The sequence below is a fragment of the Jatropha curcas genome, chromosome 2 (genome assembly GCF_041381405.1).
Source record: "Jatropha curcas cultivar XTBG-Jc1 chromosome 2, XTBG_Jcur_1.0, whole genome shotgun sequence".
Lineage (NCBI taxonomy): Eukaryota > Viridiplantae > Streptophyta > Magnoliopsida > Malpighiales > Euphorbiaceae > Jatropha > Jatropha curcas.
The window spans coordinates 8,335,472-8,353,485 of NC_143152.1; the positions used below are offsets into that span (position 1 = coordinate 8,335,472).

The window sequence follows — 18,014 nt, forward strand, 5'->3', positions numbered from 1 at the left end:
ACACAACTTTAATAGTATAGAATTGTTTTTGCTATGGAAAAATAATTAGTGTCGGGGCAAATTAAGTTGGGAACGGTTGAGGCCTAATCTGTAACAGGAACGAGTGAACCACCTTTCAAAGCCGTACTCGCAAGTCATAAATGGATTCCGAGCACCGACTGTCCCCTTCGGAGGCAAAGGCTAACCCATTATTCTTATTCCCTTTCTTTTTCCTTTTCAATTTTTATTTTCACATACGAGCGTGCGTCTCATTCCCTGTAAAAGCGCGTGCCACATATCACTAACTTCGTCGAATTAATAATAAAAGGTATGCATATATAGTTCCCGGCAAACACGAATAATAAACACCAGTGTTCTTTCTCGTTGCTCTATAACTCTCTGATTCGCATACTTGCCCACAGGAACTCTCTACTCTCTTCTTCTTCCTCTCTCTGTACCAAACTCTCTTTGTTGTTGTGTTTTCTTTTATAGTTTCGCAGTAGGTAATTAATTTTGTTTCAAATTCTTGGGCTTTGTGTCATTTCCTTCCCTGCAGCTTCGCTTTCTTTGCAAAACCAGAGAAAGAACATGGAGGTGGAGAGACTTGAGACCCAAGCTTTATCTCCTTTCACTTTCTCCCTTGATAAAATGGACATTTCTCGAGTATCCCGACCTCGTGGCCCGTCGCCGGTGAGTATTTCGAACTCCGATGGTCTTTATTCTGACGAGACCGTTGATCGGAAATGTGAGGGATTTGAAATGCCGGCGTTGACCGGTCAGGATTCGCCAGTGGTGAAAGAGCAAGAAGGCGCGAGTTATGGAAGTGCCGCCGCGTTGAAGCTGCAGAAGGTGTACCGGAGTTATCGTACTCGGCGTAGGTTAGCTGACTCCGCCGTTGTGGCTGAAGAGCTGTGGTAGGTCCACTAACTATTATCTATTTTTCTCTTTTTAATTTGCTTTTTTTTGTTAAAGATAATTAATCATTGGTTTTATTTTTATGGTGAATTGAAAGGTGGCAATTGATAGACTTCGCGAGACTGAATCACAGTACTATTTCTTTCTTCAATTTCTTAAAACCAGAAACTGCAGCTTCTAGATGGAATCGTATTAGCTTAAATGCTTCTAAGGTCAGCTGAAATCACTATTTTTTTTTTCTTTTTCTTTCTGTATTTTTTTAATTTGGTGAAACATGAACAGGGTTGTGTCACTGACTATTTTGTCTTTTTAAATACACAATTTTTTTACCTTTGAAGAATTTTTAATAGGCAAATTCTTGATTTTGGCAGGTGGGGAAGGGATTATCCAAAGACGCCAAAGCACAAAAATTGGCTTTTCAACATTGGATTGAAGCTGTAATTATTATATTTTATTTAAATTTGTAGTTGTTAATAAGTTTATTGTTTAATTTAACTGGGATTATAGATTTTGTATCTGCCATATTTTTTCTGATATTTTTATTTATTTATTTCTTTTTCTCCTTAATATGTGATGCGTAGATTGATCCAAGGCATCGATATGGGCATAACTTGCATTTTTATTATGAAGAGTGGTGCAAGACAAATTCTGGTCAACCCTTCTTTTACTGGTAGGCAAATTCTGCTTCTTTTCCTTTGAAAGTCAAATTTCCATTTTTCTTTATCTTTTCTTTTAATTTCCTGTTTACAGGAGGAATTTTTGTTTATTATTGATTTATTATTATTTCTGTGGCCGGTAAGGTAGCCTTCAAGGTATTGAAGGCTTACAGCTGCTTTCAAGGACTGAAACTGATTGTGGTTAAATTACCATTGTACCCTGATAAATTCTTCAATCAGTGTTATTTATTGTTGTTGCTAGTTTTTTCTTTTTTGCTCTATTTCAGGTTGTATTAAGACATGCTGATGCATAATTGTAACTTATTTTAATGGTAACTTGTAGTTTCTGAAAGTATTTGTTCCCACTACTCTCGGTAGGTTGGACATAGGAGATGGTAAAGAGCTTGATCTCGAGGAATGTCCAAGATCAAAGCTTCGAAAGCAATGCATTAAGTATCTAGGGCCTGTAAGTATTGCCAGTCAACTTCAACATTGGTATAAATTGAAACACGTTTCTTATTGTCGGTGAATCTAGATCCTGATATGCTGCATTTTGGTTCATTTCCACTTTATCACAAATCAGCAAGAGAGAGAACACTATGAGTATATTGTTGTTGAAGGAAAAATTATACATAAACAAACTGGTAATCTCCTTGATACATCTGAAGGATCAAAAGGAGCCAAGTGGATATTTGTTATGAGCACCTTTAAGAGGCTGTATGCTGGTGAGGTATGAGATTAATTAAACAGGATTACACTTTAGTATTTAGTTCTCTACTTGTTTATTTGCTCCTACTTATTCCAGAAAAAACTTATGCATTGTGAATTTCTCCCAGAAAAAGAAAGGGATTTTCCATCATTCAAGCTTCTTGGCTGGTGGTGCTACATTAGCTGCTGGAAGGCTAGTGGCAGAGGATGGAATTCTTAAGGTATGTGTTTTAAGGGATTATTATTGGCAAGTGAAGTAGTGATACTGTTTGGATGGATCAAACTTGATTTCTGCCATCACATGGATTACTACTGTTTTCTACCTGAAGAATACCCTAAAGACCCACTATCCAAGTTATGTTCTAAAAGGTTAATACAGTTGACATGGGACTTATTACTTTTCTCAGACTATATGATCCTCCAATCCCGACCTACTCCAGCCTTCAGTTCACAGATAAAAAAGGGTAAACAAGTTCCCAAGAGGGAGAAAAGGCCTGTTGTGAATCAATCCTTTCATTTAGACCAACTTTCAGAATTTTATTTCTTGAATGTCAAGTGAATCCTTATGGAATCCAAAATTCATGATGAGCGTTTAGAATATATGGGTAGTTTTCAGATAGTACTTGTGTGACTTCACCTTGGCTTCATTCCCTGCTCAGCAAAACTGATACATATCGGTAAGCTGTCGCCCATTTGGTTAATGACAAAGTTGACTACCATGCCTGGCTCATGGCTTTTTTTGTCATGCTTTTGCACTCTTTTGAACATATGGAGTAAATTAATTTTATTAGCTGCTGCTACAGTGATTGTATCCCCTCCTAATGTGTACAGGCCTTGCATCTTCTTAGGAATTGAACGGTTAATGTATCAAGATAAAAGCAACAAAATAGCTATAATCTTTCTGTACTATGGGGCCTTGGGCATCCAACAGAAAGAAATTACCAAATGATTATATTCCCTTTTCAAAATGGATAAGATGCTTTCCTCGAGTGTTGAATGTTTAGGCAAGCGTTTAGGAAAACATATTCATTTCATTACCATGCTAAGTGCACTGGGATGATATGATAGTGGAAATAGTTTTTCTGCTCATCCACATATGCTTTGTTGGCAATTGCAATAAAAAATTCTGTAAATTGTCATGACCTGTGTTTTCTGATAATCAATGTTTTGATTTTGCAGTCCATTTCTCCATATAGTGGACATTACCGACCTACAGAAGATAGCTTCGACAGCTTTTTGTCCTTTCTCCAGGATGATGGCGTGAACCTTGATGAAGTCCAGGTATTCATCATTTCTCACCATAGTTTCAAAAACCTGGAGGCTTAAAATAACCAGGGAAAATTTATGGCTAGTGCCTTGTGGAACTCAATTATAATCCACTCATAAAAGTGATTGGTGGGTTTGGACTGTATGATTTTGATTTTTATTATCTCAGTTACATCTTCTTGATAGTGGCCTGGTTATCCATCTTAGAAATGCAATCAGCAACATTTTTGTGTCCGTAGCTTGATTATTATCCTTCACATCTGGTGTTTTCAGATAAACAAGGCCAGTGAAGATTCTGATAACTATGATGATGGAAAATTCAATGCGAGTGAGATGAGACTTGAAGTTCCTAGCACATTAGGACCTACCAAACTTGAAATGCCTGTCGAAGAAAAGGATTCAACCTCTCAACCATCCAAAGTTGCAGAGAGTGAGAGCAGAGGTGAATACAAAAGGACATTGTCCGGAGGTCTTCAAAGCCCAAGAGCTGATGTCCCAAAGAATGCTATCTTGCAAAGAATCAATTCTAAGAAGGCGGCCAAATCATATCAACTGGGGCATCAACTCTCACGCAAATGGTCAACTGGAGCTGGTCCAAGGATCGGGTGCGTAGCCGACTATCCGGTTGAACTAAGAGTACAAGCTTTGGAATTTGTTAACCTATCTCCAAGAACTCCTCCTACTCCATCTTACCATAGGCGGATGGCCGGTCTCACATCACCTACAGCCAGTCTCGCATCACCTACAGCTGAACCCACCACATCGGACATCTCTAATGGCGATGTGGCTTCTCACAACTAAATTTCTTTCTAATGCTTTTTACCTAGTGGATACTTAAGAGTGAATGTAAATAGCTAGTTTGTCATACATGTCACGTCAGTCTTTCTTGAATGCTAATATTATCATCTTTTTTTTTTTTGTATCGGATTGCTTTCCATAATGTCTAGTTTGTTTTTCAATCCACTACCTGGAAAGAATTGGAGTTAAGTCACATCTATCATGGTTGTCAAGAACCAACATCTAAGTGCTTAAGTAGACAACGTCCATTTCTACAATGTCAACGTTCTTGCATCAAGAATTTGTATATCGAGAAGGTCAAAACACACTGTATTAAGTTCATGAATCTGTCCAAAGAAGTGCCACGTGTGAGGATTTTAAATTTTTTAAACTTAGTCTCTCCCTACTAGAATATCATACGGTGTATACATGTACTTTTTCTTCAGTGGCTCTGATTGGAATTTAAATTGCATAGATGATTCCAGAACAATTGGAATTTAATTTGCATAGGTGATTCCAGTACCACTCGTAGATTAATTCTGCTCTGAACTTGAAAGATTGTAGATTAATTCTGCACTGAACTTTAAGATTTTCTTGAAATTTATGACGGGCTAAATTTACTAGGTATACGAAATGGCAAATAAATAATAAAGAATGAGAAAAGTATCGTTCCCATGAGGATTGTATATCAAATACTAAAATTATATTATCTAGGCGACAATAAGATCAGTAATAAGTAAAAAAAATCAAGGATTAAAGACTACTAGAGATTTTGACTTCACTTAATTCTATTCAATTTATTTTATTAGTTTGATAATCAATTTTAATTAATTATTTAAGAAGGAAGACTAATCCTAAAATCGCTAATAAGCTTTCTCGATGTTTTTATTAGCTATTTTCAAATAATTCAATTATTTATCTTTTAATGGAGCAATCAAATATAGATTAAATCATTAAGTTCTTGTGATTATTTCATAATCCACAAATTAAGACCCTTAATTTTATGAAATTCTCTCACAAATCAAATCATCTAGTTCTTGCATCAAGTTATTATTTCCATGAAGTTTATTATCCTGTTCATATTAAAAAATCCTCTTAAGTGATTAATGAAATAGATTAATCCATGAAAGAAACTCTGTCTGTAAGTATTAAAATCAATAATAAATTTTACTTGAATAAAGAAAATCAAATCTAATATTATAAATTGGAGTTGAATTTAAGTTATATCACATCTCTAGTAAAAAGATTTAATTCAATAGAGCAATTAAATTAAACTCAAATAAACTTGTAAATCCCATAATGAATGATAAATAAGAATAGAGTTTAGAAATAAAAACTCGTCGACGATAGGATTGAACGGCTTCCTTAAATCTTGATACTAATTTGAATACTTGAAGTCTTAAAAAGAGAAAACTATACAGAGTAGAGAATAATAGAAGATTTAATATATAATGGATGACCGTAAATTATGTCTAGTCTCTTTCTTTATATAGACCTTTTGGAATATCTTTAGATTCGTTTAGAAAAGTGAATTTATATTGAGAGAGAAATTTTTTGGAGATAGGAAACTATTTAGCTTTTGTATTTCTTTCCAATTAGGACTCCTAACATCTAAATAGGACTTCAGCTTTAATAAGGTACGTCACACAATATCTTCATACATATTCATATAAGCAAAACGAGCTTAATATGAAATCTCGGCCTAAGTTGAACTCTGTAGCACTAGGGTGCTGAGTAGCATGGCCTGAGCGTGCTTCTTGCTGAATTTGATGGCCAAATGATTGCTTTAATCCTCTTTTATATTTTTGGCTGTTTTCCCGTAAAAATCTTATAAAATTTCTCAAGATTAAGTGAAATATGATTCAAGGAAGCTATTTGAAAAATATAAATATTTTAACTAAAATAAAACAAAATAAATAAAAATTAAAAGAAATCCTAGAAAAAACTTAATAAAAATAGTTAAAAAAATAAAACCTATCAATTTATACGACAGAAGAAAAACATTACTCCCTAATAATTTATACAATCCACTCCAAAAGAAAATAAAAAGAAGGAACTCTTTACAGGCGCCACTCATCAGTTCCTTGCTATGTTTATCTTACAATAAAAAACACACGTATGCATCAAATCAGAAGGTGTTTAATTGAATTACATATGAACTATAAGAATTAAGTACAATAGCTGCATTAAACTGATAAAACCCTTATATATGTCAACATCATTCGACGTGGTAGCTTTCCTGTTCATGTTGAATGCTCTTCTCTAGCTGTAGGACCAAAACCAAAGACAACAGGATATTATGAAATGGCATTGGCCACTTTAATTCCAGGTAAACAGAATAGGAAAATCAATTAGCTTCTGAGCTAATTTTTAGGGTGCAAGTTTGAATCTGCAACCAATTTCTAAGGTTGTATTTAGCATCCTTTATTTGAGTTGCTGTTAGGAACACTTTCTTGGAATAACATTAAATAAATAAAAAAACAAACGTAGCATAATTTAGTTATAAAATTTTAAGGTTAAAATACACATTGATGTCTGAATTATATTCTAATTAACACACTTTTATTCTTTGTTTTCGAGAAATTATTATAACATCTCTAAATTTTTCATTCATTATTGGGCTTTTCCGTTTAAAACGTGAACACTTTCCGTCTAAAAAATAACAGATGAAACTCACTTCATAGTAATTTTTTGAAAGCAGAGAGATAAAAGTGTTAATTTAGATATTATTTACCCAAATTTTAAGCAGTTAAATAACACTGTAATTATTTTCTTAATTGCATTTAAAATAGTATTTTTAAGAAAAGAGAAAAGAACAAAAGGTTTGAAACAGATTATTTACATAAAAGCAGATTGATAGGTTTCTTTTAGGGAAGTTCATTAGGTGTTCCCTAAGGTTCATACTAATGGATCCCAGCGGAACCCATAGGTAGGGTTCATGCTCTTTAATCACCAGGAGTATGCACCTAGTATAATAATTTCTTATGTTTTAGAGCTTTATTATCGATACGTGGGTTAAGCATAAGATATCCAAATTCGCAACTGTACCATATACCGCACAAAGTTTCTATGCCAATGTTGACCATCTGCAATCGGGAATTATCCTGCATCGGCTTCGGATTGGAATTTGCAATATTCATATCCAATTCGGTAATATAAAATAATATTTATCGGATACCCATCCAGTATTACATTAGGTCGGGTTCGGATCTGTTCATGTCTAGATAATATACATAAAATCAAAGAGTTTACTTTTTATACAAAAAAAGAGAAAAAAATTAATTGGCTCAGGTTGGATTACTATCTATCCATATTTGCTCCATTTAGTCTTTTTATAGTGTGTGTTGTACATTGACTTTACTCGTTATGCGTAGAGGTGTGCAAATAGATGGTTCGGTTTAAACTGCATAAATCGAAAACCGAAAATAGATTTTTTTTGAAACCCGAACCAAAACGAAATAATTTCGAAAAAATCAAATCAAACTGGTCGGTTCGGTTCGGTAGGCATTGTTTCGGTCAAACTGTCAGTTTTTACTCAAAAAATAAATATTTTAGAATAAACGATCCAAAGATTGAAAATCGAAATTATGGAAATTTTTAACCGAAACCGAATCCAAAAAGCGAATAACCGAACTAAAAAACGAAAACAATTTGGTTCAATTCGGTTTTTGATTTTTTCCAAAGTTTGCTCACCCTTAATTATTCCTACTCGTTTAATTTTTTATGTTATTACCATTTTTACTTGTTATTTATTACTCATTTTTTATTTTTTAATATTAAATATTTATTATAACTTTTGTCTTATATTATTTAGATTTGTTTAATGTTAAAATAAAATTTCATATAAAACTAACGTGAATATAACTTTTAATTAATAAAACAGTTGTATGTATATACACACTTATTTCAGTTTAATTTATATAGTTATTTATCTAAACTTTATTTTAATAGTATATATACAATTCTATAATATCACCTAAAAAAATACGTTTTAATATATAGAGATATATTGATATAATAATAAAATCTTATATGTATTTTAAAATTAAAAATTTTAACTGTTCATCGTCCAACATATACATATGTTCATTTTTTTAAATAAAATTTAAAAAGTAAAAGTTTAAAAATTTTGAAAGGAATAATTATGTGTATTCTATTTGAAAAGTTATTTTTAAAAATATATCCAATCAAATTATACAAACACAAAGAAGAAAAAGAATATTACAAAAATATACTTTTTTTTTCTTTTCTATTTCTCTCCTAAATAAAATATTTCAAATTATAATAAAAATAAAATCAAAATTTTAAAAAATAAATTTGAAAAATAAAATATAAAAAAATTTTAAAATGTCCCATTATCATATATATTTATTAAAAAATTGAAAAAGGATAAAATTTAAAATTTCGAAATGCTTGGTTATCTATATATATATTTATTTAAAAATAATTTTAATCAATTATATAAAATTAATTAATGAAATATAATTTTTTAATTGTTCATAACTAAAGTTAGTTAAGATATTCAAATTTCATTAAGGGTACTATCAGAAATCTCATTATTACCCATATTCCTACATTTATATATAATATAGATTAAGTTTTATAAAGTGAATTGTGGATCAGATCTAGTTACGTCGAAACGAACATTCCTATTTACAACAACGGGCAACGTCCAAAATTTTTAAAATTTTATTTTGTAAAAAAATTGAAAAAAAAAAAATTATTTGCCTCTTTAATGTTTGAACATTGTAAAAATACCTTTTGAGAGAGTAGCTTGACATACATAACTTTTTTTTTTTTAATTCTATTTAAATTAATTGATTGACTATTTTAACGGGAGATAAATTATTTTGAAAAGTAATTGATTTATTTGAACTAATAAAAGGAAGAGCGTTCACAATTAGTCTTCCTGATAAGTCAAATACTATAATTTTATACTTTACAGTTTTAATAAAATTAGAATTTATGGCTAAGAGTAGCCACTAATTAAGTAGAGCACACACTTTGTGTGTATGTGTGTGTTGTATTGCATCAACAATATTCGAGATTATTGAAAGAAGTTCAAGTTAATTGTTTCAATTGCATATTTTTTGAAGCATGTTTTTATAATTTTTTATTTTACATGACAATGTACTTTTTTCATTACGAATGAAAAATTCATGTTCTTCCCTCAAAAAAGAAAAATATTAGAATTTTATAGATTGAACATGCATTTAATTAATCCAAATAAGTTTCAATCATCATCTTAAGAAAAAAAAAAAAAAATTCAAAAGAGTAAATGACTCAACTTAGATCTGCCACAATTTTCATAGTAGCAAGTCGAAATGTCCATAATACCTTTAATAAATTTAATTGGCAGATTTTACTATATACGGGGCGTTTTAACATTTCAACTTATTACAGTGAAAATTGTGTCAGGTTCAAATTGAGTCGAATATATTTTTTATAAATTAATATAGTCCGATAGTAGAGTGTTTGCTTGTGGTGTAAAAATTCAAAATATAATTAATATAAAATAAGAATTAAGTGCTTTTTTAGTACCTGGATTAAGGTCTCAAATTTGCTTCCTAGAAGGCAATATTCATGCGTGATGGTATTCAAAGCTTGCAAACACCTATAATTAAAAACATCAAAATCTATTAATTAAATGGATAATTACAACAATTTTAATATGAATCACTCTTCTAATCAGTTCTTAATTCTCACCCTCCCTTATTCTTGTCATGAAAAGCTTGTTGAAGGTCAGCACAAGCAAGTTTCAATCTTTGGGCACCAATGCTGTCATATCAAACACAAAAGAAATAATAATATTTATTTAAGAACCGAATTAATGTATTTATTATTTGATTAATCAGTTTTTTTTCTTAAGAATTAGTTAGTTAGTTAATTAATTACCTTGAGCTACTTCCTTTTAGCTGATGAACGCAAGATTCCATATTGGAGAAGTCCACATTTGGTTGAGCCCTGAAAATTAAATGGTTTATATGTATATATTATTATTACTATTATCAATAAAAAAAACCTAATACATGGTAATTACAGGTATGTGTTCAGTTCTGTTATGATCCTTTCAGCATCATTGCAAAATGAAGTGATCACTTCAGCTACAAAATTTGGATTGCTTTCATCTTGCAAGGCTTGAATTTGAGTAAATTGCCTGTCTAACACTTCCTACATATATATATATATATATAAAATGATTAAAACCCATATGACCAAATTAAATTATTGAATCAACTATAATGATTGATTTGGCCTTTCCACAAATATCAATACTCTCTTGTAATAATATAAATCAGAAGAGAAAATCTTAAAAATAAGCAAAATACTATTAAATTTTGTAGCATACACAGCACTTGGGATTTCTAAATATGTAATTATTTTTATTTGGAGAATTGAAGTTATCATTGAGTATCCATCAATTGAAACTAATATAAGTCTCTTCCTTAAGCAAGTCCTCAAATACAAACTCTCGTTGTTCAGTTTGTGTATTTTAAAATTATATACTTCACACTGACTTCGGTGGTCATAGTATAAGTAACAAAATAAAAAATAAACTCTCTTCCTCATGAGACAAATATATGACTATGCATAAAATTATACTTTCAAATATGCTACGGAAAATTCTAAGATATAATAAAGTACGGAAAATACTAATTAGTAAAAAAAAAAAATAAAAATATGTAAAATTGTAAATGTACCTCATCAAACATGGATTTTACGAAGTTGTTGAGTTGTGCTTTGAGAGCAGGTAATGCCATTAATGTTAATTCAAAAGCACAAGAGAGAATAGAGAGAGTAGAAGTAGAAGTAAGTCCTTGATTAGAGGAGAAGAAGCATTGTGTTATATAGTTAGAAAGTGAAGGGTTGAACATGCAAAATTAATTTTGGCATGCAGTGTTTGCCGACGCACACTTTTGTTTACCAAAGTAATGTTGCGTCCGGTCCTCCTTTCTTTCCAACATATGTCTATTTGTTTCCTTTTCTCTTCTTTAAATCAAAAATTTCATATATAAATTCCCTGGAATATATAGAAATTAATTACTTTCAATATTTTTTTTCTCTTGCATTATTTAATAATATTTAAGAATTTAAATCTCGATATATCCTTTCTTTTCCAGATTTTGGATATGGAAAAAAAGAAAAGAAAACGACAATTCAAGAAGAAAGATGAAAATGCTTTAAGATGCCACCATTAAATTGTTGTTTGCATATAACCAACCCACCAAACATCACTTTGGCTGCTGCCTTTCAAATGTCTACAGGGCGTGCACACAATTAAATCACGTATGTAAAAGTTTTATTATGAGCTACATAAAGTCTAGTTTCAAAAAAAAAAAAAAAAAAAAAAAAAAAAAAAAAAAAAAAAAAAAAAAAAGAAGTTAACCCAGTGCACCAAATATCTCGGAGAATTGAAGTATATACTCTTTTCTCATTTGTATTGAGAGACTGTTTCTGTGATTTGAATATCCCATTTAAATCTTTTAAGAAAAATTGAAATTTTACAGTTCACATATAAGTTTAACAATAAATATATTATGGTATTCAAGGGACAGAAATGAGATTAAAAACACTATGGGATTAAAATTCTAGAGGACAAACCTTAGGGTGCGTTTATTTATAGAAAACAATTACCTGTTTTCTATTTTCTGTTTTCTATGAAAACAGTTTTCTTAGAAAATAAAAATTAAAAAACAGAAAATGAAAAATGTGTTCACTTGATAATAATGAAAAATTATATTTTATTTTATAAACTTCAAAACATTATTCATAATGTTTATAGTTAAAATAAAGTATTATAAAATAACTTTAGAAATTTTTTATTTAAAATTTTTTGAATTTTTATTATCGATTATTTATAATAATAATATCCATTTTATCATTTTGTAAAATTTTTTCAAAATAAAGAATATAATATATTATAATAACAAAATTAATTATATATTAAAGCATAATATAATTTTTATGTTATTTAAATATTTTTATTTATTCAATAAAAATATTTTATAGAAAAAGTTATTTATAGATATTATCGCTTCTAATTGATATAATTCTGAGAAGGCTCAATTAAGAAAATATCATTTTATAAAAATGGAAAACAGTTGGAAAACATGTTTTTGTTATAATGGAAAATGGTGGAAAATAATTTAAAGCTATTTTCCAAACTTTAGCTAAATTTTGGAAAGTTGAAAAACTGTTTTCTAGTTTTTTAAATAGAAAATTGACTGATTTGAATACAAAATTTTATTTTTCAGATTTATTGAAAAATTTTTCTATAAAACTACTCCAATTTTCTACAAGTGAACACACCTTTAATTGCTCTCATTTTTCTCTTTTCTCTCTAGTCTTCTAATTCTAGTTTTAGTTTGGAGTTACCATTGTTTATTAGCGATAGCCCTTTACCTTCTACTCTTTCTTTTGCTCTTTCTTTTGGTTACCTTAATAAACTCAGATATTTTTTTCTATAATAAATTTGTTTTTTTATTTGTCTTTGTTATTATTGTTTTGTCTCCATAATTGAAAATTTTTTTTTGTCCCTTCTTTTTGAGGATTGTCCTTTCTTTGTGAGGTTTGTCCATTCTTTGTGAGGGTTATTACTAAATAAAAATATGATATTGACTTCATTTGGTAGGAGACTTTAGATCTTTATTTGTAGGTGTGGAAGTGTGTCTTGTTCCACTATTGATGCATAGTGGCTGAAACTCATATGTGTTCATCATATGTTACAAATTCTTGTAAAAGCAATTCAAGTATAGAAAATCTACAAAAGTTATTATTTTGTCATCCAAATCAATTAACAGACTAGTTGTTGCTATGAAAATTTATATCTTTTGTCAAGATTAACTCCAAGTGAAAAGAATTAATATTATATTTTTTTAGTTTTAGTTTCATTATTCAAAAGGATATGAATTGCTTTGTTTCGTTAAAAGATCCGCAGACTTTACTAGCTATTAAATATTAAAATTCTATATTTGGTCTATATGAATATTTTATAATTCTTCATATTATCATTAATGAGTTACAATTTCAAAAAAAAAAAAAAAAAAAAAAACAAAACTATGGAGTATATGATTTAATGTTGATAATTGCAAAGCTTAGCGTGGGAAGGAAAAACTAATTAGCTTCTTAAAGGAAGATGGTCATAGATGCAAATTGCCATGCCATAGAACCAAGAAGCCACCAAGACAGAACCATATCATGGAGATCACAGCCATGTTTGTTGGTTCCCTGCCGACCTATAAATCAATTCTCTGTGTTGTCTTGTCCATAATAATGACTTTTTAAGCACAATCAAGTGTGTAGTATATATCATAACTTAGCGTTATTTATGGGTACCTTTTGACTCACCAGTCATAATTGTTGGCCACATCGCATCTCTCCTGGTCTTAGCCATTTAAGCGATGTATAGAAATGGGATGGTGAATGCACTCGCTTTTTGGGCAAATATCCCATGTTGGATTCTTGTTCTGAGCTATCAACATTGGCAATGTTATTATTGTTTCAATTTTGCTTGAAAAAAAAAAAAATTAAGTATAGATTGGAGATTTCTTTATTTCAGCCTAGTTGTAATTTTGATATTGTGCTCCCTTCTTTCCATAATTTTGGTTTTAAATTTAGCTTTTTTACACATGTTAAGAAAATTCAGTTAACATAGTTAAATTATAATTTTTATTTAGTTTTGTTTCTATTATAAAAAGTTCAAGTTAATTTTTTTAAATTTAATTTATTTCTATTATGAATAAATTACTCATACTAAATTATTCTTGAAATAAAAAAAAAATCATATTATGGAATCGCTATATTTATAGAAACAATAATATCTTTGTAATAGAAATATGGTACAACGATAATTAAAGACGGAAATACACATTAAAAACTTAAAAAAAATTTTATTGCAAAAAAGTAAGACAGAAATTAAGGACGGAGAGAATATCTATTAGTACAACCATAATACCTAAACTTTAATCCTAAATTAGATGGAGTAACATATGAATCATTTCATTATGTTTTGGTACTAATGGCAAAAAATAGTAGGTTTTTTAGGACAACTTCTTATGTGGTTCTAGATAAGATACTCTAGCCAAAGCATGTGCAGCCTTGTTCGCTGACCTCCTAACTCAACTAACAGTAACATTATTACTGTTATGACATAAATCAACACAATCAGCTACAATAACATGTCATTCCAACAAATCACAAGAGGGCTGTTGCATTTCTTTATAAACCAGCTGAGCATCAATCTCAACTTGCACATTAGAAAGCTGATGAGCCTTAATCCATGTAACAATCTCTCGCAATCCCATTAGTTCTGCCATCTAAGGATCACAGTTGCCCATAAACGTGCCCGACATGCCATAAAGCAAAGAACCAGCAGAATCTCAAAAGATTGCCCCATAGACAACCCTGTTACTGTTAGGGAAAAGAGCTGCATCCAAGTTACACTTTACCTAGCCAAGAGGGGGGTGACACCAACGTTCAACATGTTGCACCACGTGCTGAGACTGTCGAAACAACCCAGCATCGCCTTCTCTCGCACATGTCCAGTCCTGCAGATAACATTTAGCAAGAAGAACTGTAGTAGCAGCAGCAAAATGCTCCCCACTCCACAACAGTGCATTACGATGAGCCCAAATATACCAAATTATGACACAACGACAAAAACGGTCCTTCCCATGTAGTTGTAACAGATTCACAAACCAGGGAAGTAAACCTTGCACTGGTAACTCCGAAGTATCAACCCCAACAGATTGCCAACAAACCATAGCATGGGGACACAAAAACAAGACATGACTAATGTCATCAACCCCATGACAGTACAAGCATGTCGTTGACATAGGAACACCTCTCTCCACCAATTCAGCTTTTGTGGACAGAATATTCTGACACACACATGATGGGAAGTAACACAACAATAACTTCAGAATAAAAAAAAACTTCCCCACTTTGAATGAATCTATTAGGAGTAACAATGAGTAACAAATTCAAGTAACACAAGCTGCCAAGAATCATGCATAATCAAAAATAACACTCACCACACGAACACAAATCTTTTTACGTGGAAAATTCCTCCGGTGTGAAGGATAAAAACCGCGGGACCTCTTCTCTGGTTTTTATCCTCCGGTGTGAAGGATAAAAACCGCGGGACCTCTCCTCCGGTCCAAGGAAATAAAGTTCACTATCACAAATATTGTCTTACAAATTACAGCAAGCTACAACCACAAAAAATGTAGCTATACCGCAAACAAATGTGTAGCAACAAAATGGAGTGATCACAAAACACAGCTGTTGTTTTAAATACATTTAAAAATGTTCTACTCATCAAAAAATTAAACTAATCAGCCAGAATCAAGAATTGGATGTTAGGAACATGCTCACCAAAAATCAGCTCAATCCGACAAAGGGTGACTGCCGAAACGCTGAAGAAGATGAAGCTATGTAGAGCTGGAAGTAGAACAGGACAGCTTCGGATTCAGAGCCATGACTCAATCTCTGAACCTCCAAATGAAAATCCCTTCGGTGAGAATCAAGAACAGAGAGTAAAGAACAACATACCAAAATATCACAAAGATCCAACGGTTTGAACTCCGGCAATCTCCAGAACACAATGGCTGGTGCTGGATGGGGCTGTGCAGAAAAAATCCCTCTCCTCTCCTCTTCTTTTCTGTTTTTCTCACACGGTTTTGGATGTGTGAATTAATCAAATAGCACCCAAAAATATCATAAATATGGCTGTTAGTTGAGGGGCAAAATTGTAAAACAGTAATTAGTTTAATGGACTTCAAAATATGGGCTTTTACCACATAGGAAGGGAACCCAGACCCAACAACACGCTAGACAAAGTTGCGAACCTTCAGTGGAATCTTGAGCTGCCAAAGAGTCTGCCAAAACACACTAAAAAACGCACTTGTATTAATATTAGCCAATCTCAAAGCACAAAAATAAGCTGACTTATAAACACCTTTTTAAGATAGGTGCCAGACATAGCGGTCGTCCATATTCCTTAAACTCAATGGGTACTGGAGACCTAATTCAGCCTTACCAGGATGAAACAAACCTCTAACAAGATCCTTATTCCATCTCCTAGACTCATGATTAATTAAATCAGAGACTCTACAATCCTCAAAACCAACCAGAGTAGGAGATTGGACAAAAAAAGAGTTATCATGATTCAACCATGGCTGGGACCAAATATTAATGTGCACACCATTCCCTATTCTCCATTTAAGTCCTTCCTTCAGCACACTATGAGCCGACAAAAGACTCCTTCATGTAAAACTTGGGTTATTCCCTAAAACAACATTATAAAAATCATTATTAGTAAAATATTTAGCTTTGAGAATCCGGTGAAGAAGGGTACACGGTTTAGTTAACAAATGCCAACCTTGTTTGCCCAAGAGTGCCAAATTAAAACTATGGAGATGTCGAAAACCCATATGACCTTCTTTTTTACTAGCACAAAATTCATTCCTATGATAGCCAATGAAAACTATGTCTTGCATCCCTCTTTACACCCCGCCAAAACGAATTCATCATTCTCTCTAATTCCACACAAGTTTAAAGAGGGACTAAAAACACACTCATGCAAAAAGCAGGCAAAGACTGGGCTACCGACTTAAGAAGAGCTTCCTTGCCAGCTTTAGATAAAAAACGCCCCTCCCAACATTGCAATTTTTTCCACAACCTATCTCGAATAAAACCAAACATTGCATTTTTATTCCTAGCAACAAGTGAAGGAAGGCCTAGATATCTACCATGATTTAGGGGAGCATGCACAAGAAGAACATCAGAAATAGCAGTACGCAAATCAACAGAAACATTCGGACTAAAGAAAATACCTGACTTTTGCAGATTAACTGCCTGTTCATAGACTTGTAAGATATTTTGCACACAATCTACTTCTCTACCATTGGCGCAAAAAAATAAAAATCTATCATCCGCGAAAAGGAGGTGTGATATACTCGGGGTGCCTTAATTAATTTTGCAACCATGGATATCCCCTACAGCTTCTGCAAGACGAAATAAGGCTGACAACCCCTCTACACAAATAAGAAATAAATTTATGGGAAAGAGGGTCCCCCTGCCGCAGACCTCTACTAGGAACCATCGGCCCAACATCTACACTATTTAGTTGTACCATATAGCTAATTGCTCAAGCAAGCACGCCTTTGCATTGATGTCCTCTTTTGGCACGGGTGTGCCAAATAGCATGGCTGGGGCGTGCTAGGCTCTGAGTCTCTACTTGATTTTCCTTGAATTCAACACGGGCGTGTTTGATATGCACGGGCAGAGCGTGCTAGAGCCTGAGTGTTTTGCCTTATTTTGCTCTTTTCTGTGCCAAAATCCTACAAATTTCCTTAAGATCAAGCAAATTATGTTTCAAGGAAGCTTTGAACAAAAACATAAATAAAACTAAATAAAACTAATAAAAGTAATTAAAACTACTAAAAAATCCTAATCTGTATAAAAATTACTCTAAAAATACCCTTATCAAAATTCCCCAAACTTAAACCATTGCTTGTCCTCAAGCAACAAAACTAAAAGAAACTAAAAAGAAAAGCACAAACTAACAAAGCTAGTTTAATATGGTTGGGGATAATTATTCACAATTTCAAAAGTATCAAAAATCATTAACATGAGAATAAATCAAGTGTTTCCTATGCTAATTATATTCTAGCAAAAATTCAATTTTAAATAAAACACATTCCTTAATTT

At 31.7% G+C, this 18,014-nt stretch overlaps 2 protein-coding genes across 2 annotated transcripts; one reads left to right on the forward strand and one right to left on the reverse strand.

The window, feature by feature from the left end:
• Positions 1-330: 330 nt before the first annotated feature.
• On the forward strand, positions 331-4,446 carry LOC105629472 (IQ calmodulin-binding motif family protein). Its single transcript, XM_012211071.4, has 9 exons — positions 331-893; positions 992-1,106; positions 1,266-1,331; positions 1,476-1,564; positions 1,929-2,016; positions 2,134-2,280; positions 2,387-2,479; positions 3,438-3,539; positions 3,798-4,446. Exons 1-9 carry the CDS (start codon positions 568-570, stop codon positions 4,323-4,325), a joined length of 1,554 nt encoding a protein of 517 aa, XP_012066461.1. The 5' UTR covers positions 331-567; the 3' UTR covers positions 4,326-4,446.
• Positions 4,447-6,260: 1,814 nt separating this feature from the next.
• LOC105629519 (histidine-containing phosphotransfer protein 2) lies at positions 6,261-11,264 on the reverse strand. Its single transcript, XM_012211127.4, has 6 exons — positions 11,003-11,264; positions 10,342-10,472; positions 10,197-10,265; positions 10,008-10,079; positions 9,843-9,915; positions 6,261-6,567 (listed from the first exon to the last, which is right to left on the reverse strand). Exons 1-6 carry the CDS (start codon positions 11,174-11,176, stop codon positions 6,520-6,522), a joined length of 567 nt encoding a protein of 188 aa, XP_012066517.2. The 5' UTR covers positions 11,177-11,264; the 3' UTR covers positions 6,261-6,519.
• Positions 11,265-18,014: the final 6,750 nt, after the last annotated feature.

Bases quoted from the DNA above. Each gene is read 5' to 3' on its own strand.
- LOC105629472 (XM_012211071.4), top strand. From the start codon at position 568: ATGGAGGTGGAGAGACTTGAGACCCAAGCTTTATCTCCTTTCACTTTC. The intron at 1,332-1,475 runs GTAATTATTATA...TGTGATGCGTAG, and splicing joins TTCAACATTGGATTGAAGCT to ATTGATCCAAGGCATCGATA. The intron at 2,017-2,133 runs GTAAGTATTGCC...ATCACAAATCAG, and splicing joins GCATTAAGTATCTAGGGCCT to CAAGAGAGAGAACACTATGA.
- LOC105629519 (XM_012211127.4), bottom strand. From the start codon at position 11,176: ATGTTCAACCCTTCACTTTCTAACTATATAACACAATGCTTCTTCTCC. The intron at 10,080-10,196 runs GTAATTAATTAA...TTGATATGACAG, and splicing joins CTAAAAGGAAGTAGCTCAAG to CATTGGTGCCCAAAGATTGA. The intron at 9,916-10,007 runs GTGAGAATTAAG...TTTTAATTATAG, and splicing joins CATGACAAGAATAAGGGAGG to GTGTTTGCAAGCTTTGAATA.